The following is a 23,763-nucleotide window of genomic DNA, read 5'->3' on the forward strand; positions in this document are numbered from 1 at the left end:
TTCTTTTAGTATCACGTTCCATAAATATTTGTTTTCTCTTCTCTTTTCTCTGTGTTTACTATGATTCTTTATGGGATTTCAGAGATATGTTTTCTTCAAAAATCCCAAAGAAGTAAAGCCTCCTGAGGATCTCCAGGACCTTGGAGTCAGATTTCTTCAGCCGTTTGTGAATTTGCTCTCCAAAGGAACATACTGGTGGATGAACACCTTCATCAAGACTGCCCATAAAAAGCCTATAGACATGAAAACCATAGGCAAGCTGCCTATTGCTATGAGAGCTCTGACCAATTATGTTCGCCTTAATGAGGCTTTTGAAGCACAAAAGGTATGAAAAAGAAAGAAGTGTGGAATTCTTCTCAATAAGAATCTGAAACGTTATTGAGGTGAGGCTTAAATGAATTAGTTTAGTTCCAGATTCTACCTGCCCTTGATACAAGAGCAGGGGGGATGGCATGTAATGAAGAGCCTCCCTCATTTATTCACGTGCAACCTTTGGGAGGGCTTTGCAAGATTTCTGTCTTTGAGGTAAAGGATAGGCAGGTACCACCTCTACCCTACTCCTTTGGCTGGAAGGGGGAGGAGAAAGATTACCGTGGCTCCGTCTTTCCATGTGGAGGCCAGGTTTGCTACTACAAACAAACTTATCCCATGAAACCGTATAGCAGTGGATAGAACTCTGCTTTTCAGTGCTCCTTCTAGGGCAGTACAGTAAATGCCAGTTAATTCTCTGCTCCAAGGGAAATGCAAGAATGGCAAATTATTCAGCCAGGATCAATTACTGGGAGCTGATAATGAGCGTTGGAAGGAATTCAGACTTTGAAAAATATCCTGCAAAATATCTTTAATTTGAATTTAATATAACAAAAATTATTTATGGGTAATATTTATGTGCTTTTTAAAAATTCTGGACAGAACAAAAGATCTCAATATCCACAAGGATCCAAGTCAATTTGGCGTGCTCTCTGCTCTGCGTTTGGGAAGCCACTAATTCTCAGCAGCACATTCCGTATTCTCGCGGACTTGCTTGGATTTGCTGGTCCACTTTGCATCTTCGGGATTGTTCACCATGTTGGAAACAGGAATAGACCCAGCCATTCACAGGTACCATTTAGAATATCTTAACAATGAATCTGATCTATAGTTTTTGGGAGTATTTCCATTGAGTTCAGTAGGTTTTGGGTCAGGCCTTAAGTAACTGTGCATTGGTTAGTCCCTAACCTTTAGGCTAAGGACAGAAGCTACACATAAACCAATTTTAAGTGATCAGGAACCGGTTTAATCCTGTAACGGAACAGAAGTTCAGTGCACTTAAACCACTTTCAAACTAGCTGAAACTGGTTTAAAATAAACCTTGATGACTGTAGTATCAGACTTAACTGATCTAGGTCAACCTGGTTTATGGAACTTCTGTCCCAGATCCCCTCCCTATTCAATTTAACTCCCAATTCTCCAGCATCCCAGGATGCTATGCAGCCATGGGCTGTGCTCTTTGCTCCAGCAGAGCAGGGCAGCTTTGCCCCAGCTGTAAGATCCCCGGCAGCTCAAACCTGGTGGATTCCCCTGGTCCTGCCACCTCCTCTGCTGGGGGAATTGGCCTGGCTCCCAGCTGTGGGGAAGCTCGCAATGGGGGCTTTACTCCCTCCCACCTGAGTCAGGAGCTGGGGCAGTCACCTGGCTATGTGCTCTCCCCAGATGGCAGGCCAACTGAGGGAGGGGTGGGAGGGAGGGGAGGAAACTGCCTCCACTATGGGCTTCCTCCCATGCCAGCCCAGCCTGGCTGAAGGTCCAGAGATGGATGGTGGGGCGGGGGCTGTCCCCCCTTACTCCCTCCTCAGGTGGCCTGCTAGCTGAGGAGGGGGTGTAGCTGGGTGATTGTCCTGGCTGTGGGGAAGCCCACTGTGGGGACTTTACTCTCCCTGCCTGAGCCAGAAAATTGGGTGATCACCTGACTATCTAGGCAGTTTACAGAAACCTGCAAAGATTGAATCAATTCAGCCTCAGGCTTTTTGACTGTCTGTACTTAGCCATAAAGAACATTTACTTGGTAGTACATTTTTGAATGCTTATTTTGAATGTTGTTGTTTAATATTATTATTTGTACTCGGGTAATGCCCAGAATGTGCCAGGCATTATTCATGACCATAAGAAGGCTTATTGATTCAGGAAAGCCTCCCTATTAAAGATATTGCTTTTACTACATGCATAATTCCTTGAATGTCAATCCCTGAATAGGAATGAGTTTAAGCATGTAACTAAATGCTTTCGTGATCTGAAGCTACAATAGCTGTAATGAAGAATTTACAGTCTGAGAGGGATGAAGTGTACTTTTGAGGGGCTCAGCTTTTCATTAAAAAAAAAAAAGCTGTGGGCTGTCTGAAATGACTAAAAGCAGCACTAGGCTTTCATCATAGCAGAAAAGGAAAAACGTATTTATCTGTGACAAAGAATTTCCATCAGTGTCTTCAGGGAGATCATATTTGAAAGGTCAATGTGAACTGATTCAAAAAGGATGCTCTTCAAGAGAATGAAATCCAAGAAAAAATAGACTTCAGTCTTGAGTGGTCTTAGAACAAAATGTACAATAAACATTTTCTTATTCTAAGACAAGTCAAATTTAGGAAATAAATTACTATACTTCACTGTTCTCTGATATTTTAATACACTGTTGTTTTTTGGAAGAGACCTTGTTAAAAGCCCACTGATGTGAATGAAAGACTACAGTTGACTTCAGTGTACTTTGGAGCTGATTCAGAGTATATTTCCTTGCATATACCTGCCCTTGAATATAACATGCCTCCTGTTATTTAAAGGTAGCATGAAGAAAAAAAGATCTTACCTTGGATAGTGCAGAAGATACGGAGCTGAGTTTGTTCTAGAGCTCGCTGCTGGCTCTGACCCCATGTCCTGGCTTGATCCGGTATGCCAGGTCTGATCTGACATGCCAGATGTAGGGCAGCAACTGAGGTCTGATCTGGCATGGCAGCTCCAGGGCCATATGTTGGGTCTGACCTAGTGTGCCAGTGTTGGCTATGGACGAACTCCATGTAACAACCCAGTCAGGTATGCAGGGCCATGTTGGCCAAGCAGAAGGGCTCCCTGTTTGTCCGGGCATTTGGAAGCTGAGGAATGGGGGGAGTGTTAGTTGCCATCACATTCAGAGCTGTGGCAATTAATGCTGCCATTATTTTCCAGCTGCTAAATTTCTGGACTCATAGGGATCAATTTGTCTCTCATATAATGTATATCCCAATTTCCATCACTTGGTTTTGGGGGGAAAAGGGAAGGTACAGTATAAAGATATTGTGGCGTTTTGCGCCCTTCGTGCCGCCCAGCCTGTTGGGGTGTAGCCCCTCCCTTCGACTCACCTGCCATGACTTTGTTGAAAAAACAACTAGGAGAGGGGTTTTTTCCCAGTGGAGATCTTCCCGGGGGGGGGGCTCTCCCAACGCCCAGCAGTACTTACGGTTGTTTGGCACGATGTTCCCCGGGGCTCCGCCTCCCCTATACCCCATCCACTCGCCAACTGGGTGGATGTCTATCAATAATGATCTTCGGCCCTGTAGGGTGGCCCAGGGCCTGCCTTCTCGGTTGTGGTGGCTTTTTCCCCCTTCTCGGGGTTTATCTTAATTTTAAAAAATTATTCCCCTGTGGAGGAGAGGGCTGCAGAGCTGCCTCCTCTACCCCTGCCTCCTCCAGGAGGCTCAAATGCTTCATCCCTCCTGCTGTTTGCAAGGGACTCCCCTGCCTCCTCGTCTTCCGCTTCTGCCGGGAGCTGGAGAGATGCCCCTGCTTTGCCTCCGGCAGGGGGCTTAAAGCTCTCTCTGGTGTTGCATGCGGGAGCCGTGCAGGCTGTGTCGCTCCCTTCCCACGCCAGAGCCGCAGCATGCCCAGTGAGCTATCGGCCCGCGCCCTCCTTCTCCGACTCTCCCCCCGCCCTAGTTCCGGTGGGGCTTTTAAACTTTCCTGCAGTGGCCGGTATGACCGCCGGGATTGGTCCAGCTGTTTCCCGTGCTGGAAACAGCTGATTAAACAGCCGGCGTAACGCCAGTTCACGCGGCTGTGGCCGCAGTCGCAGCTCCTGTTCCAGCTGCCCTGCAGGAAATGAGTCATCCCTACCGGGGGTCTGCTCCTGGGGTATGGGGCCCGCAGGGTCTGCTCTCTCCCCTTTGGGAGCCTGTGGTGGTGCCTCGCCGCCACAGATATATTGAATGTGTTGGGGAAAATTTTTAACAAAGGTTTCGATCTGAAAAATAATTATCCATCCATCCATCCATCCATCCATCCATCCATCCATCCATCCATCCATCGTTGATTAGTTATCTTGTGGCCTTTATTCTTATACTTGGAAACTGCAGTGTTTAACTTCTCACATGTTTCAACTAGAGCTCTTCATGTAGAGAACTCAGAGGACTAGCAGTGAAGACTGAATTTCCAAGCTTTCCTGCCACCTTGCTGTCTTGCCATTCACATTGGATTTGCCTGAGTGGCAGTCTCAGGACTGTTCCAGTTTAAACCAGTTGGGAATCACTGAACAACAATGCTGTCTAGTCATAGGCCCTCCTCTGATCAGAAGCAGGGGAAGAGAAGTCTGTGAAAGAATTACCTATATGATTATGCTGCCTTTTCTACCTGGAGATCCACAGTGAGCTATCCTGAGATACCCATTATTAGGTAAAGTTCTTTGGCCCTCTACCCTGATACAGGGGGGCATAGCATAGGCCAAGATGAGACCTCTAGATTTTTGAGTGAGGTGGTTATGATGAAATATGGGAAAACCCATGTGAGCCTGTTTCCAAAAATGTAGCAAACACTGTTTAATTAAGTAATTTGCAAATATCCATTGAGTTTTCAACTCCAGCATCTGAAAAGAAATTGGAAGAATGAATCAGCTCATCATAGACCATGAATAAAACCAAGATAGTATTTTACTTTTGGTACAATTACCCCTGAGAAGTGTTCTGGTTCTTTGGGGTTACATTTTACATAGGTTTCCTGCTAAAAAATTGTATTTGACTTCAACAGTAAAAAATGATATGAAATGACATGAAATGTCTTGTTCAGTTGAAGCTGTGTGCCAACAAACCATTGTGCATAGAGTCTGGATGAATACCTGGGTTATTCTGAAAAAGCCTTTACAAGTTTTCTGTTGCTAAGCAAATTGCATCTTTAGGTTAAGGAAAAAATTACCTTATTAATCATTTGCTTCTAGGAGCATAAGAAAAGTTGGCGTTGTGGAGAAACAAGATGAAAAACCCATATAAAACATAATCCCATGAAAATAAAATTTGAGGGAAAAGTTTGTTTTTGAAGGGCTGTATTCCGACCTCTGATTAATGGGGACAGTCTAGAATAAATTAATTGTCTTCAGTGGGCATGTCTACACAAGATGCTAACTGTGCAGTAGCTGAATAATACTGCACAGTAGCACATCACAGCACAAACAGTGCTAATTTCTACTGTGCAGTATTATTAGGCTACTGTGCAGTAGCTTTACTAAGAAGACATCCACGGGCACTACTGTCCAGTAACTTTGGTTACTGCTTTTTTACTTAGTACTTGATTATACAAGTACTAAATAAAAGAGCAGTAACCATTGTGCAGTAGCATCTTGTGTAGATGCACATACTGTGTTTGATCCTCTATTGGCTGTTTGAAGTTGCTCCTCATTTTTGCTGTTGTACCTGAGATCAAGACGTGGCCTAAAGCAGGGGTGTCCAGCCTCTTTGAATGTGGGGCCAGATCATGAACTTTTTATCACCCAGTGGGCCGGCGAGCCATATTCAAAGACCTCACAGGAAGTGGTATCACATCACATCACCCCCCCGAAATGAAAGTACAGTGTTTACTTTTGTTTCCCATCGCAGCACCTCGGGCCTCAGAAAACAGCTTGGAGAGCCGCATGGCGGCCCGTGGGCCGTATGTTGGAGAAGCCTGGCCTAAAGTGTAATATACAATGGGCACATCTACATGTGCAATTAATGGGCACAAATAAACTTCAGAGCTTATTGCTCTGGAATTTTTTGCTCCTGGGTACACCGTTTGAACATGCACCTGGAGTAAAAAACTCTGGAGCAGGGGTCAGCAATGTTTTTGGGCAGAGTGCCAGAAACACCCACAACCTCAACTTGTAAGATGTTGGTGTGCCGGGGTGGGTGATGGGGCAGCCACGTAGGGCCTGATCTTTGTTGTAGCAGTGCAACCCCAGCCCCTTCCCTACTGTCTGCCCTGAGGCACGCATGCCAAACAAAATGCCTTTGTGTGCCATACTCTGGCACATGTGCTGAGGTTTGCCTACCCCTGCTCTGGAGTATATTGCTCCAGAGTTTATTCGTGCACAGCATATTGAGCCTGGTCAGAGCAGTTCCAGCTGGCAGGAAAAAACTCTTGAGCAGGCTCGTGCTTTTATGTACAAGTAGTAGCCTGCTCTGGAGTGTATTAGTTTTGTGTGCCCTAATAGGGGCACATGTGTAAACATGGAGACATTTACTACGGAGCTAATTTGGCAGATCCACAGTAAATGTCTCATGTAGATGCACCCAGTGATATTTATTGCTAGCTCAGCAAGACTAGTAATTATTTAGGCTCTGTTGCCCTGTGGGGTCCGGCCAACTCTCAGGATCTCAATATTGCGCTTTTAGACAGGAGGGTGTGACACACTTGCACATATACAAACACACAAATCAATTAGGTGCATACACACACACACACACACTACCAACTCAGGCACATACACATCCAAACCAGCCTAGGTACATGTATACCTAGCACCAATTCAGGCGCATACACTAGACACCCTAAAAGTTAGAAAAAATCAATTGTCTATACTCACACACTCAGCACACGTACTCAGATCACTAATTCATATATCATGCACACAATGACATGTATATATACACACACACACCAGTTCACACACATACAACTCACCTACACATACACACAGGTAAGTTCCTAACTTGGATGGTACAGTGTGTATGTATGTGCTTGGGGTACCTGGGATGCTTGGGGGAAGGTTAAGGTGAGAGAGAGAGAATTAAAGTGTAGAGAGTGAAAGTTGCCAGAACCGGGATTAGAACCAGTGGACTAGAGAAAAGCTGGCTGAGGAACTGAGGCTTGGGGTTACTTAAGGTAGTCTGAGGCTGGAAACTGAGGCAGACTGCTGATATAGTGTGGGGAGGGGGGCGCAGATAAGTGGTAGCAAGGAGGAAACACTCAGGAAACAGACAAAAATCCAACTTGGGGTTTCAAAATAACAGGTTTATTAAACAGACCACACACACACACATATGCACAATGGCAGCAGGAGAAAGAGACTCATTGGAAGGGTTGGATTCCAGGTAGGGAAGAGAAACAGAGTCCAAGTCCTTGGTTGAAGAGGGAGTGGGTGTGATAGCTACCTATCCAGGCTGGAAAGAGGTCTTTGTCCAGTAGGTGTTGTCCAGAGGGGGGTTGCCGGCAGGGCCTCTGGGTGGATAGGTGGTGCACCATGGTGCTGGTCCAGATGGAGATGGTGTCCCAAACAGTCAGTCTTCACTACCCATTTTTATGGGGCAGACTACCTCTTATCTCCTGTGCGGAGGGCCTGTCCAGGCCATGTCAGTCCTGATCCAGAGGGCTCCAGGTGTTCTTACTGAGCATGTGCAGCCTTGGCACAGTGGTAGGTTGCCTCATCTTTTTTTTCTTGAATGCTGAGGGTGGTTCCAAGGGCTGGATCCAGGTATTGGTGTTGATGGTTCGGTCATTCAGAGGGAGCTATTTTTAGACCTACTGCTATTGTCTCTCAAGCACCCTCATTCATCCCCATTCATTCAGGAACCAAGTTACATAGGAGGGGTGGTATGAGTCATAGGTTACACAACTGGGCATGGGGATAAGATGGAGGCCTTGACATTACAAGATGGAAACTTGACTTATGCTAACTTACACATATAGGCCTAAAACAGTAATCACACAATATAAAAGCAGTAAAAAATCAATACAAACATAATAATTATCACTTATAAAACAGTGGATATCTATATCAAAATAGCAGGGTACTTATTTGCAAAGAGGGGAGAGAAAAATAAAACTTATTACCTAAAATAAAATGTTAAAGCTTATCCTACATCTTAGCTTACTTATACATATCTATAGGGAATAGAGAGGGAGAGAAAAAGTCAGAAATGGTTGGGGAAGGGGAGGGAATGCATTTAAAAATAAATAAAGAAAAAGAAAAAATGGGGGTTTGCTACAGCTCAACTCATGCTTAGATTTATAATTGAAGTTGGATTTTTTATAAGGGAGAGATAAAGGAAAGGGAGTAAGAACTTGTAATTAAGATTTTGTATTGTACTGTGAACAAAGCTTTTGTATTATATTTCATTGAGTGTTGCTGTATGTGGTGGAGGTAGAAGGAATTTTTTTTGTGCTGATGCAGAACTTGTCACTATCTGTCAAACTTTCTTCATCTGCATTCAGAGATAGTTAAGTGTCCTCTAAGTTGATGTTTACCTGCTTTAAAGGGTCAGTTGGAGAGAGGCTGCACCGAACCAACCTTTGTTGCTTTCTAACAGTGTTATGTATTTATGAAATTGTATTCAGCATATCCGTTGAAAACTTTTTGAAGCTCACATGGACCCATATATTTTCATCATCAGCCCATCTATGATTTTACTTTTTCTTTTCCCCCTTCTTTTCTTTTTGCTTATATGGCAAAATACAAACACAATCAGAAGATACTAAAAGCTGGTTGAAGCAACTACCTGTTAGGAAAATATATATTGTTTGCTTTACCTTTCTAGTGCTTTAAGATAGAGACAAACTGCAATGGGGTAAAAGCTTTGAGACCTCATGGATATCCTGGGCAGCATAAGGAGTGTTTTTTTTAAGTATCACAGCCTGTCACAGTGGTTCAACTTTTAAAATTCATAGTCATGTTTGTTTTATAATTCCAGTTTCAGTATTAAGTGTTCATCTTTTGAACTATTCTCATGACATTAAATTGTATGTCTATTAATCATCTAGCACTAGCAGAAAAACCCTGACAACATGACAGCTGCTTGCTCTGTCAGTAGAATATGTGCCTGCTAGAAATTACAAATGAAGTAATATGGGCAAATTGTACAGAAAATCCACAAAATTATGAAAAAGAAATCCAACAATGATGGAGCTTGATACTATGAAGTATCAGGTGCTCTATATCAGGGCCTGAATGCTCAGTATCTTGCTGGATGAAACTCACTGATTATATAAAATGCCTAGATTTTGCCTGGGGTATTTTTATTTTTAACATCATTGTGATAAATATCTTAAGGAGGTTGTGAAGTATGTATGTGGTTTAAAATTGTTTTATTTCAATAGCTATATTTAAAGGATGATGTCCTGCCCTTTGGAAAAAAAAAGGGATCCAATTCCTCTGTTGACATAACTCTACAGAATTTGGCCCATAGTGCTTAAGAAGAAAACAGTGGTGTAACTTAGCATAGATTCATAGATTCATAGATGTTAGGGTCGGAAGGGACCTCAATAGATCATCGAGTCCAACCCCCTGCATAGGCAGGAAAGAGTGCTGGGTCTAGATGACCCCAGCTAGATGCTTATTTAACCTCCTCTTGAAGACCCTCAGGGTAGGGGAGAGCACCACCTCCCTTGGGAGCCTGTTCCAGACCTTGGCCACTCGAACTGTGAAGAAGTTCTTCCTAATGTCCAATCTAAATCTGCTCTCTGCTAGCTTGTGGCCATTGTTTCTTGTAACCCCCGGGGGCGCCTTGGTGAATAAATCCTCACCAATTCCCTTCTGTGCCCCCATGATGAACTTAAAGGCAGCCACAAGGTCGCCTCTCAACCTTCTCTTGCGGAGGCTGAAAAGGTCCAGTTTCTCTAGTCTCTCCTTGTAGGGCTTGGTCTGCAGGCCCTTGACCATACGAGTGGCCCTTCTCTGGACCCTCTCCAGGTTATCCACATCCCTCTTGAAGTGTGGTGCCCAGAATTGCACACAGTACTCCAACTGCGGTCTGACCAGTGCCCGATAGAGGGGAAGTATCACCTCCTTGGATCTATTCGTCATGCATCTGCTGATGCACGATAAAGTGCCATTGGCTTTTCTGATGGCTTCGTCACACTGCCGACTCATGTTCATCTTGGAGTCCACTAGAACTCCAAGATCCCTTTCCACTTCCATGCCACCCAGCAGGTCATTCCCTAGGCTGTAGGTGTGCTGGACATTTTTCCTCCCCAGGTGCAGCACTTTGCATTTCTCCTTGATGAACTGCATTCTGTTGTTTTCTGCCCACTTGTCCAACCTGTCCAGGTCTGCTTGCAGCTGTTCCCTGCCCTCCGGCGTGTCCACTTCTCCCCATAGCTTTGTGTCATCTGCAAACTTGGACAGAGTACATTTCACTCCCTCGTCCAAGTCACTGATGAAGACATTAAAGAGTATCGGTCCAAGGACCGAGCCCTGCGGGACCCCACTGCCCACACCCTTCCAGGTCGAAGCTGACCCATCCACTACGACTCTCTGGGTGCAACCCTCTAGCCAATTCGCCACCCACCGGACTGTGTAATCATCCAAGTCACAGCCTCTTAACTTGTTCACCAGTATGGGGTGGGATACCGTATTGAAGGCCTTCCTGAAGTCTAAGTATATGACATCCACCCCTCCTCCTGTGTCCAGGAGTTTCGTAACCTGGTCATAAAAAGAGAGTAGATTGGTCAGGCACGATCTGCCTGCTACGAACCCATGCTGGTTTCCCCTCAGCATAATTTGTCCTGCCGGGCTCTTGCAAATGTGAGCCTTGATAATTTTTTCAAAGACTTTGCCAAGGATGGATGTGAGACTGACTGGCCTATATTTGCCCAGGTCCTCCTTCCTCCCCTTCTTGAAAATGGGGACCACATTGGCCCTTTTCCAGTCCTCTGGGACTTTGCCCATGCGCCACGAGCGTTCAGATATTCCCGCCAGTGGCTGTGCAATGATGTCGGCCAGTGCCTTCAGCACCCTCGGATGGAGCTCATCCGGGCCTGCCGACTTAAAGGCATCCAGTTCTTCCAAGTGACTCTGCACTATCTCAGGGTCTACGCATGGTAGTCTGGCGCCTTGCTGCTGCCTCTCTACAACCCCAGTGAGAGACTTGTCATGCCCCTCTCTTAGGAACACTGAGGCAAAGAACTCGTTGAGGAGTTCAGCCTTGTCCCCCCTGTCCGTCACCAATTGTTTCTGCCCATTTAGCAGGGGTCCTATTCCTCCCTGGGCCTTCCTTTTACTCCCTATATATCTAAAAAACAATTTCTTGTTGTCCTTTACTTGGGATGCCATCCTCAGCTCCATGGTAGCTTTGGCCCGTCTGACTGCCTCCCTACAAGCACGAGCAGAGGAGGTATATTTGTCTTTGGTGATCTCTCCCTGTTTCCACTTTTTATGTGGTCCCCTTTTGGCCCTTTGGCTGCCCTGGATTTCTCTGGTTAGCCAAGGAAGCCTCCTGGCCCCTTTCCCTCTTTTTCCTCACATCAGGATCGTCTCACTTTGTGCCCGAAGGATCGTTTCCTTAAGGCACAGCCACCCTTCTTGGGCTCCCATCCCTTCAAAACTGCTACTCTGCAGTGCGTCCTTGACTAATCGCCTGAGTTCATTGAAATCAGCTTTCCTAAAGTCTAGCACTTTCACCCTACTAGTTACCTTACCCACTCGACGTCTTATGGTGAATTCTATTATTAGGTGATCGCTGTCCCCCAGATGGCTACCGATCTGTAGGTCCCCTACCATGTCATCCCCCGTTGCCAATACCAGATCCAGTAAGGCATTCACCCTAGTGGGACCGTGTACCTCCTGTGTCAGGTGGAGGTCCTGTACACAGGTTAGAAACCTGCATGAACGGTGGGACTTTGCCGTCTGCGTCTCCCAGCAGATGTCTGGGTAGTTTAGGTCCCCCATAACTACCACCTCTTTAGCTTTTATGGTCTCCAAGAGCTGCCTCAGGAGCCCTGAATCTATTTCTTCCCCTTGGTGTGGGGGTCTGTAGCAGACCCCTACCACCAAATCCCTTTCTCCTTGCCCCCCATGTAGCCTAACCCACAATCCTTCTACTTCCTCATCCTTCGATTCCGTCTTGATGAGGGTTGATGTATATTGCTCATTGACATAGAGCGCTACCCCTCCCCCTTTTTTCCCCACCCTGTCCTTTCTGTACAATCTATAACCCTCAATATGTACTGCCCAGTCGTGGGACGAATCCCACCAGGTTTCCGTTAGCCCTACTAAGTCATAGGTGTTTTGTGCAAGCAGGAGCACTAGTTCATCCTGCTTGTTCCCCATCCTCCTAGCATTAGTATATAGGCACTTGAGCCCTGAGACTGGTGCCTTTGCTGCCCCCCTGCTCTGAGTCCCAAGGGGCCCCTTATTTCTTTCCTTCTCGTTGCTTACCTGTGCTGTAGTGCTGGCCGCCCCATGGCTTGCATGTTAGGAAAGCTGCCAAAGATCTACCGGATTGCACCCATATACTGTACCAGTGTGGCAGGGCACTAAAAGGTGCCTGCTCCTTTAAGGCTAAAGCAGCCTGGACAGGGAGCTCTGCTTAGTGAGCAGAGCTCTCCAGCTGTGGGGTAACTGCATAAGGAGGTAATTGAGTAACACCTGCAGGAGTCACATGATTGGAAAGAGGCAGGGTTCAGGCTATATAAGCTCAGAGCTGGAGCCAGCAGGGCACTTGCTCTATGGCAGCTGCTAGAGAAGTAGCTCCTGCATGTGGATGCTGTCTAAGAACTGGTGCTGTCTGCTTTGCTACTCAAGTGCTGCAAGATTATAGGAACCTCCCATGTACGTAGGCTAGAGGGTATGCTGTATTAAGGGTGTCAGTTTGATCCCTAAAGGGGGCATAGCACTGGTGTTGTTGATAAGACTTAAGTTATAGCCTAGAGGCTTTTGTTTGTGTTTTTGCTTGTACCAGAGGACTGGGGTGAGGCTAAAAGGTGAGGTTTGGAGGCCTCATTAGTGCCAAGAGAAAATTTTGTAGAACTTGGGTAGAGTTAGTGACAAGCACATAGAGAGATTTTCTAAGGGCACAACTATGGGGTTGCAGAGAGCTGTAGCACCAGAGGGGCATGGGGATAAGGGCACAGAGAATCTAGTGCTGTCTAGACTTAGACACAGGGGTGTAGCATCCAGTGGCAGAGGGATGCAGAAGTGATAGAAAGTAATAACGCCTATGAGGCCTAGGACACGAAAGGCATAGGTTGGAGTTGTGGATAAACCCTAACATCGGTTTATTAAATGGGCAGTCTCTCACCTAGAAATAATTTATTTATTCCATCAAAGACGTGGCAGGAGAGATAGGTAGGCAGACTGCCCAAACAGGTGAGCAGGCCATGACGATGATTGGCCTTGAGACACATACCTGTTATAACTGGCTTGGATCTCACTGTGCAAATATGATTGTGGGAGAGATTTGGAGGTCTCATTGTTGTTCATTGTATCCAGAATAATTTTTTGGGGCTAGATTTCAGTATCTGTTGCTAGGTCAAGGATATAGTTCAAGACCAAAACAACATAATGTTAGCCCTCTAGATTTTTCACCTGAAAATATATTGCCCAGCTTCATCGCAGTGAATGCTGCCACACATTCATTTTGTGTCAAGTGATCAGAGCAACAGAAAGATTGTTTCATGATCCTAAATAATATTTAATGAAAATCTCAGCATGGGTCAACAATATCTAATAGGAATTCTGACTACTGCAGAATATTTAGCAAATATTTAGTTGCTGCAGGACTGTGAGGAAGGCCTGACAGATCACCAGCGTAAATCTTGATGGCAGATATTCCATTCAGTAAGATACCTAAAGGGAATATTTAAAAAGAAAATGTGATTAATTCCATTACCTTCTCAGTCAAGAGTTGTTTCCTTCTCATTGTATAACTATAACACACCCACACCAACATCTTCCCCCACCCACACACAGGTTCACCTAGATTTCACTGACCCCTTTAAGTCTGAAGGGATGGGGAAGGAAAACAGAGAAGTCATTTCTCTTGTTTTAACTTTTTGTTTTTGTTAGAGATTTTGTTTTCTGAATCTGCAGTCATTTCATATGAATTGCCGTAGTTCAATCATAATGAAAATGGTTCTTACAATTCGATAGCCTTCTCCCAGACCAATAAAATTATTTTAAATGAAAGATTAGCCTGGGTTTCTAATTGTTTTCAAAGATATATTTTTCAACAGAAACATACAGATATGTCAGATCAGTGCTTACTATGAATCAGCACTGCACCAAAATCTTTCTGCTTGCAAAATGTGATCAGTCAACTGTTTGGTTTTTTTGGTTTGTTTGTTTGGGTTTTTTTGAGAAGTAGGATGAACCTCTCCCAAATTTACATGTAAGGGAACACTGAAATAGTGCAGTCAAGGAGCAAATTGCATCTCTAACTAAACTGCTGAATAAACTGTGAACTTTCCCTATCAGGTACCTGGGGGTTACAGTGCAATAACCTGAATATGAGCCAACAGTGTGCCCTTATTGTGAAGGAGGCTAACGGTACTAGGCTGCATTAGTAGGAGCATTGCCAGCATATCAAGGGAAGTGATTATTCCTTTCTATTCTGCACTGGTGAGGCTACATCACTGTACACTGTACTTTGTCCAGTTTTGGGTCTTCCACTACACAAAGGATGTGAACAAATTGAAAAGAGTCCAGCAGAGGGAGTGAAACTGGCTTTGGGGCAGGGGCACAAGATTTACGAGGAGAGGCTGAGGGAACTGGACTCGTTTAGTCTGGAGAAGGGAAGACTTAGGAGGTGGGGAGGATTTAATAGCAGCCTTCAACGGCCTGAAGGGTGATTTGAAAGAGGATGGAGCTAGACTGTTCTCAGTGGTGGCAGATGACAGAACAAGGAGGAAAGATCTCAAGTTGCTTCAAGGGATGTTTAGGTTAGATATTAGGAAAAACTTTCTCATGCGAAGGGTAGCAAAGCACTGGAACAGGTTACCCAGAGAGGTGGTGGAATCTCCAACCATGGAGGTTTTCAAAACCTGGCTAGACAAAGCCTTGGCTGGGATGATCTAGTTGGGGCTGGTCCTGCTTTTAGCAGGGGTTTAGACTAGGTGACTTCCTGAGGTCCCTTCCAACCCTAATTTTCTATGATTCTATGAATGCAGTGATACATAGCCTCTCTTTGCTACCAGATTAAGATCTTTAACAGGTACTATGACCCAGTATAACCGATTCATTTGTTGTTGCCACTCTGCCCCCTTGTAAGGGCTTTAAAAAAGTGTAGATGCAAATTCCTTAACCTGTATCTATGTAATCAGAAAGACTCCAGCGAAGAGCTGCAAAAATAATTGCTGTAATTCAGCCCCGTGGGAAAGAGTCAGTTGATGGAAGGAGTGTTTTTGCTACAAGTAAATGAGATTTGCCTGAGGAGAGAATTCACCGGTATAAACAGCATAGCTCTTTTTTTAGAAGAGAATTTGCTTTCCTTGAAGAACACCATAGCAGTTGTACGGAACCTCAAGTTCCACTTCTCATCTGAATATTTTTGCTGAGGCAGTGGGCATTCTTTAAGAAATGACATCTTTATACCAGTTGTTCCTTAAGTGACAATATTCTGCTCAGATTTTTATGCTAAATAATAAAAATCTATTAAAATGCCATGCAAGGCTTGACTGTGCCATGTCGACAACTTGATTTCTCATATTTACAACCTTTTGACCAAATAACGGGGGCCAGGAGCAATAACCATGGTACTGGTGGCCTTATTTCTTCTGTCATTTATTGCAGGTGGGTTGAATGGGCGGAATGATTAGAAACAGACCTGCATGCGATGTTGTCAGGGAGACTAGAAACCATATGTCGTGTCCTTTGCTTCTTTTTTTAGTTACTTACTCCAAATTCAGCCCAAGTTCATCAGAGGATGGACTAAAGTTCATGAAGCTTTCAAATGAACCAGGGCCAGCTTGTGGCTTTACATCAGTAGCAGGGAACTGGTGGCTCAGCAGTTTAAACTGTAGATCATGTTCAGGCTTGGGACTTGTTTGAAACTGACCTGATGTGAACCCATGAGAAAGGAAAGCAAAGGAAATAGTCTCTCAGTGAGCTGACACATAAGCTGTTGTCAGTGATATTTTGAACACAGTCACCTTCATATCTCTGATTGAAAACTCAGCCAAACCTTGTATAGTTTTCTGTCAGCAGTTATATATACACAGATCAATATTGTCATCAATCACCTTAAACTGTTAAAGGCTAAATTGACATATCTGCTAAAGTTAATGGTAGAGATAAGCAGGAACATAATTGCAATGCCCTTTTGTTTTTTTCATTCTTCAAAGAGTTAGAAAACCTTGTCCTAAACTAAAGTATTAATTCAAAAGGCTTTAGAAGAAAGGATGATGCAAAAGATTTTCATGATTCCTGCCAAAACTGAGTAATTTCTTATTTTATGAATAAATGGAGTAGAATGCCTCTCCAGTAGAGCCACAGTATCATTGATGATGATTTAGAGACATTCTTCTCTCATTTTTAGTGAAACATCCCTGTGCAACAGTTCAGCACAATGCCTATTCATCAGTCTTTTCAATAAAGAAAGCTGTGTGCCTGACTGAATTTCACCCTTTGTGCACTCTAGAATTGTCATTGACAAAGTTAGCAGTAAAAGTAAGGTGTGACCCTTAACAAGAAACCAAGCGACTAGTTCAGTTCAATGCCTGACTCAATATTGAGCATCTCTGGAGATGTCTGCTCATCTAAATATGTATTCTTCTGCATTTTTTTGAGTAAACAAAAGTCCATTTCCTCCTTTTTTTTAATCTAAAATATACCAGAGGATCATAGCATGTTATTGTTCCTACCTTTCTCCCCACCCCAAAAAAACTCATTTCCGGTCTTGAGTTTGCATATACAGTATCCTGGAAAATCAGGAGCATTGGATTTCTTAAAAGTATTTCTTTCATATCCGATTCTGTGGGTAGCCATGGTCCTTATTGTTCAAACCTACTCAGGTGCTAAAAGTTCTGTACAATCAGTGCCTTTCTTGGACTGTTGTGGTACAGGTATTCTTTTGGCTGGCTTGTCATTCTCCAGCCTTGTGTAAGTCTTTACACGGGAAACAACATAGGGCTCTTTCATTCACATTTGAGTATCAGTAGAGGATAGACTTGATCAGCACTGTAGTTAAGCACTGGGTATGACATGAAGGCCATTATTAGATCATTAGTTCATTTCTCAGTTTTATAGACATGGTTATTTGCAGTCGCAATAGAAGTCTGCAAATTGTCTGGGTGTTTTCACTAACATCATTGGATTTTCTGGCAGATGTGTATTGTATATCAGCATGTGAGTAATAACTGGTGTATTAGTTATCAGCTCAGGGAAGCAAAGTGGTCTTTAATTATGGATACCTCAACTTTCCATTATCCAAAGTTAAGACATCCAAAATTAGAAGATCTCTGCTTTGGAAAATGTTCCTGTAAGTTCTTACTATCAAATAGTTTTAGGGAGAGGTATCCAAATTTAACCCCAAAATTGTTGCAAAGTTTTGGCTGAACAGCAGTCAATTGAAATAATACATTTTTGCTAAGGATTACAACTAAAAGCCATGTATTTTAACCTCTGTTATTTAATTGCCTCATTGCCTCATATTTCACATTGTCCCCTATACCAGGGCAAGAGAAATTCTAACTCTTGTTTATCTGGCACTGTCTTTTATTGAAAAAATCAGCTTCTATCGATTTTTTTTTTTTCTTTTTCTTCCTTGTGCTGGCTGAAAATAAGCAAGTGAATGAAATGGGTTTTATTCCAGATGCTTCTGTTTTGCAACATGGGAGTTAGCCTTTTAAAATTTCATTCATTCCATGCTCTAGCGCAGGGGTAGGCAACGCTTTTGGCTGGAGCGCCGAAAAACATCACAATGCCTACCTCGGAAGGTGCTGGAGTGCCGGCATGGCAGAAAAACAAAATGAGCGCAAGGGGAACATAGCAGGATGTCCTGCTTGTGCCCCTTGCCCCCCACCCAAAGCCCCTGCCCCCCAGCCTGGGCTCTGTGGCTGCCAGCAGCTACCCTGGCTCTGGGTAGCTGCTGGAGCCTGGGCTGATCCCAACAGGGCTTGCAGCATACCAGCTGCCTGCTGGGAGCAGCCTGGGATCCCGGCTGGCAGTAGCTCCCCAGAGCCAGGGTCAGCTGCAGCTGGGAGGCTCCAAACAGCTGCGCCAGGCTCCAGCATCAGCTCTGCACCAGCATGTGCAGGCGTGCCTCAGAGTGGGTGGTAGGGGAGGGGCCTGAGGAAGTGCAACCTCTGTCTCTCCCCGGCTCCCAGCATGGAAGTGATGAGCCCGGTGTAGCTGTTTGTAGCCAGCCCAGGCTCTGGGCTGGGATGCTGCAAGCCCTGCTGGGAGCAGCCCAGGCTCCATCACTGGCAGCAGCTACCTGGAGCCGGGGCTGGCCGCAGCGTGCCACGCAAAATGACCTCGTATGCCACGCTTGGCACGCGTGCCAGGGGTTGCCAACCCCTGCTCTAGTGAGTAGTCCAGCTTGCATTCTCAAGTAACTCACCCATGACTCTGGTAAAACTATTTATGTGAGTAATGACAACTTGCATGACTAAGATTTTACAGGAATTGAATCTTGGTTATTTGGAGAAATTTGTGCCCGGCTTCAGTCTGACTCTCAAGACCTTATAACCAGTTAACTCCTTCTTCAAGAAAAGTAATTTAACTAGGAGATGGGACACCTCTGGGGAACCCATTCATATCTAGCCTGAGCTGTAAGTGAAAGTCTTTGCCATTTGATAGCTGTTCAATTTGGCCAGTCTTTAATGAGCTGTTTGGCCTCAGTTCAGTTTCTAGGGTACAGATGTTACAATAGAAAGCCACAAAGCCACAGTCAATATAGACAGTCCTAGCCAAGATGCCAAAGATTTTATATGGACAGAGGCTGAACTATCCTATAATAGAAAGGAGTCCTGTTGAGTCAGGTTTAAGGCACAATGTGAAGAAACAGTGAGAGGAAGCTAGTACTGCCACAACATGTTGGGCCTATGCTAGTGAATTCCCAAAGTTGCTAGTTACCCTAGACAATAGAAATCTCCCATTCCCGTAGAATTTCTGCAAATGGACCACTGCACAGCAAAATACCCAAGCATGTGCCTATCTTTAAACTTGTTAGTAGCCCCCCCTTGAAATTAAGGATGAGTTACATGCTTAAGTGCCTTGCTGAAAAGGAGACATTTTGTCAATTTGGAGTCTTTCTATCTATTTCATCAATCTTCAAAATTTTCTATAGATTGACAGGGATTGAAGACTTTTAGAGTGCCATTTAGCCCAACCCTACAAATGCAGTATATCATTTAAATTCAATAGCTTCCTAACTCTTCTGTTTGCAAAGAAAACTTTCCTGACTAGGTGCAATGCGTCACTGTCTCTCCGGTTGCCTATACACATGCTAGTTCACATTCTAATTAGAACGCTCCAGTGTCACCTCGCTGTCACATGCATTAGGTTCCTACGTGTTTTAAAATGGCTGCAGAGGCACTTTATCTAAACCTCATCAAATGAGCTTTAGATAAGGTGTCCTGCAGCCATTTTAAAATATGCGGGGGCTTAATACACGTGATGGTGAGCCATTTTAATTAGAGTGGCTGTCCCAGAACCACTCTAATTAAATGCCTCCCCCACCCCCAAGCACATATATAGGCAGACCTCTGAGCCTTCAGACAGATTTAGAATCATTTCCAGAGTACAAACTGCACTTTTTGTACATGAGTTATATAAAAATAAATTTAATTGAAATAGTCCCAAATCAATCTCACTCCCAATTTTCTTTTTCTTACAGATTAACGTTCTTGGTGTTTTCTTTATTTCATCTGAAGAGTTCCTGTCTAATGCTTATGTTTTGGCTGTTCTCCTATTTTTTGCCCTTCTATTGCAAAGGACATTCCTCCAAGCATCATATTATGTTGCTATAGAAACTGGAATTAACTTGAGAGGAGCAATACAGGTATTTGGAATATTATTAAGTAACCTTTTTACATTGAAAAAGTACATACATGTGAGTCTGCTCAGTATATGTAATGTTTAGATAATAGTCTCATAGAGTAAATCAGGAATTCCTGTGATGAGGTTAAATGTAGTCATAAGAAACCATGAGTGTACAGACATTCAGACTTTTTTTCTCCCAGAATAAAAATGGCCACTATGGGAGACAAATAACATGGGAACAACTAGTGTTAAATCACTCCCAGGAGCATTTCTCTTGGGGGGGGGGGGGGGGCAGAGCAGTAAATCATCACCATTTACACATGATCACATGTACTGCGCAGTAAATTAGTCTACTGTATAGTTAGCTACTACCTATAAATACAGGTAGTAAACAACTGTATAGTAGATATTGCACAGTAAAATGTGTAGTCACTGGCTGGGAGCAAATTTGCTCCTGGTCAACCTATCCAGCAGGGGTACACAGGGGACAGGGAGCTGTCTGTCCATAGTCCTGGTGCTGCTCAGCTCCCTGGCTCCCCCCAGGAGCTGGTTGCTGATCAGGGCCAGGACTGGGGAGCTCTGTGCCCTGTGCTTCCTCCCCACATGGAGCTTGCTGCTCTGGGGAGCAAGGAGGGACTGGGAATCCAGCCTTTGCCTGTCCCCCAGAGCAGCCAGCTCCATGATCCCAGGAAACCCCCTGTCCAGCAAGGAGCTTACTGGCAGCTTTGTGTCTGGATGTGCATGGAGCTAGGAGAGTTCTGCCTGCTGCAGGGGCAACTCTTTCCTGGCCCTGTGCACATCAGGTCCCCTCCCAGTGCACATGGGGCCTGGAGACAGCTGCCACTGCAGCTGGCAGAGCTCTCCTGGCCCCATGCCCAGTGAGACCACCCCATACCCCTTGCCAGCCCCCAGGCTAGTAGGGGTTGGGGGGGAGTCTGGGACTCCCCCTGGCTGCTGCAGAAGGGCAGAGCAGGGCAGAAGCAGCCTTGTACCAGGCTGCTCCCAAGAGGGAACACGTGTCCCCTGTAGGCTCACTGCACAGTATTTTTAGTGCGTAGTAAGCCTACTTTGAATTAATAGTACATGTAGACATGCCCAGTGTGTCACTCGCTGGACTCTGCTGCTCCAACAGGGAGAAGAACACATTGTCTTCACAATCTCCACATTGTGCTATAGGGAAACACAGGCTGGCTATGGACAGCCTGGGGCACTCAATCAGAGGTACCCTATTCACTGCTGCCATCTGTTACCAGGCAGACTAAGGAAGCCTACAGAGCATGCTGAGATGTGTGCACAGGACTCCTCGAACCCCCCTCCCACCACCTCCACCTTGGCTGCACAGTGTCAGCACTGCAAGCTTTCCAGTCTTTGAGGCTTCAGCATTTGAGTATCTGTACATGTGGAAGTTTTCTTTAATTAAGACAGAAGGAAAGAAACATGTTTAATAGTAATTATATATACATTTCTTCTGCATGTATACAATATGATTATTACTTCATAACTTGTTTAATCATATTTAATGCTTTTGTGGAGATTTATTTATTTATATATTTTATACTATCTGTTATATATACATCTGGGTACATGTACAAAAGCGTAATGTCTGCCAGTAATATTGAAAATAATCTCACCAGGAAAAGCCTTCAACCTTTTGAGAAAAGCTGAAGTAAACAGATTAGCGTTTACAGTATCCTTGAAGGTCAGAAAGTATAGGGGGCGGGGATTTATTGACTGGGGAGATTAATTTTGAGGTCAATAAGAAAATTTGTAAAAGATGCAAGAGCAGAATATAAAGTATCTATCTAAATTTTACCTGAAGCAGAGGCTTAAAAATGCAGGGAGACAATATACCATAAACTTTCTGAATAATCAACATTCTCTAATATCCCTAGACTTCATCTTAGAATTAACACTTCATTGATCATTGATTTATGAACAAGAACAACTATTCAGCATCTTCAAATGCATACAATATGTTTATTAAGGACAGATTATACAAGCCATAATAAAAAGTCTTGCTTTTTCAAGAATGCGGCATTTGAATTTATGAATTGGCTTTAATAAAGAACTGGCTATATAGTGATAGTAAAATGAGATGTGCTTTTAAAAAAGATCTAGATTCTAAAACATGATGTAACTCATCTAAAATTGGAATTGTTGTGACATATGAACAGTGTATCCTTATTCTTAAAGCATCCTTTAACTGCCCCTTGGTTGTAATGACAGATTCTGCCACCTTTATATTGAAGGGTCTCATTGCCACAATAATGTAATGGAAATCAATGGGCCATGTTACAAAGTAAGTGAGTACTCCACATGATAGAATTGGGCTCACAGATATTAGATAACTGAACACTGGATTTGAGAAAACTTTATATGCTATACAAAGAGTTGTACTTGAGAAACTAGCAGGACACAATAATTAAGCGTATCATTACAGGGTAATACCGCCAGATATACTGGCCAAAACCTACCCTCTGACAGCTGAAAACTCAGTCATATAATAGCTGATAGTAGACACTCTGTCCACCTGATTACAACATGAACCAGTGAGAGTTTGAGTGATAAATGGGGGCTTTCATAGCTGTCTAGTTATTTAACTCCTCTTGATCACACACTTGTAAATTCCTGTTCGGCATCAGATTTTGGGATTTTGCTTATTAGCCTCTCTCTCATTAGTGCAGACAGAAAATTTCTTAGAAACCAACATTTTGACATAACATAGGAAAGGAAATTGCAAGTGTTTTACATTGACCAGTTCTGCTGCCAGTTGTGATGTGTTTTGCCACTTGTGTTTTCAACTGACCCCAAAGATAGCTATGAAAGGCACTTACAATACAGCTACCCAGAATCAGGTTGAAAATGCACTAAAATAACTGCAAAATTGCAGAAAAATTAAGAACCTATGAAACACTTGTAACCACGATGTTTGATACAAGTAAAGCTTCATACTACCTATACTGTGTGTTAAACAATTGTCTAGCTAGCTAGGCAAAAGTGTTGTTATTTCAGTAGGAATTCCTAGTAAACATATTGGAGACAGGAAAGGGAAGGGTGCTGATTGCCTTGCAATATCCTTGTCAGATAATTTTTTGAGCAAAGTGCTTTGCAGAATCAAAATTCCCATTGAATGTTGGTTATTCAGGGCATACACCATTGGGTAACTGTTCTATTTATAACTGGAGACGTTGTGTAGGTGTATTCACGAACCTTCACTTTTTGATCTAATTTTCAGACAAAAATATACAATAAGATTATGCAGCTCTCAACTTCAAACATGTCTATGGGGGAAATGACTGCAGGCCAGATCTGTAACCTGGTTGCCATAGATACAAATCAACTGATGTGGTTCTTCTTCCTCTGCCCTAACCTTTGGGCTATGCCAGTGCAGGTAAGAAAGTTGAAATGTTCCTTTTTTTATTAATGTGCTTAACCCAATACTGACTGCTGTCTTGTGAATCTTATTGAAAAGGTAGGGAAAGTCTTAACAAATGTAAGAGTTATTAGTATTAGACCAAGAATAAAAGAGAGTTTCCCTTTTTTTATAGTGTCATATACTCCAGTATTTTTACTGTAATTATTTCAGACTCAATCCTGCTGTCACTTTCAAAGCCTGATGAACTTCCACATAAACCCAAGGGCTGCATCGAGACATGCAGGGGCATGCACTTAGAGTGGCACAAATTGCCACAGCGTACACCCCTGCACGTGTGCTTCTCCTCCCAGCTCTTCAGCCAGGGAGAGCTGAAAGCTGGGGTCAGCACTGGTATTGACCTCAGCAGTCTTGGCAGGGACAGCAGGGGCACCGGTTGGGGAGCACA

The 23,763-nt window shown here is 43.9% G+C and overlaps 1 protein-coding gene across 4 annotated transcripts in view; it reads left to right on the forward strand.

Annotated features, from left to right (window-relative positions):
- The window catches only part of ABCC8 (ATP binding cassette subfamily C member 8), a 154,203-nt gene that overhangs the window by 18,915 nt on the left and 111,525 nt on the right, over positions 1–23,763 (forward strand). For all 4 annotated transcript variants that reach the window (XM_006277172.4, XM_019477068.2, XM_019477069.2 and 1 more), the window contains 4 exons: positions 83–325; positions 913–1,101; positions 19,797–19,961; positions 23,178–23,333. In XM_006277172.4, coding sequence (XP_006277234.2) covers positions 83–325; positions 913–1,101; positions 19,797–19,961; positions 23,178–23,333 — 753 coding nt within the window. The remainder of the gene's footprint in view (positions 1–82; positions 326–912; positions 1,102–19,796; positions 19,962–23,177; positions 23,334–23,763) is intronic.

The sequence above is a fragment of the Alligator mississippiensis genome, chromosome 2 (assembly GCF_030867095.1).
Source record: "Alligator mississippiensis isolate rAllMis1 chromosome 2, rAllMis1, whole genome shotgun sequence".
NCBI classification, from domain to species: Eukaryota; Metazoa; Chordata; order Crocodylia; family Alligatoridae; genus Alligator; species Alligator mississippiensis.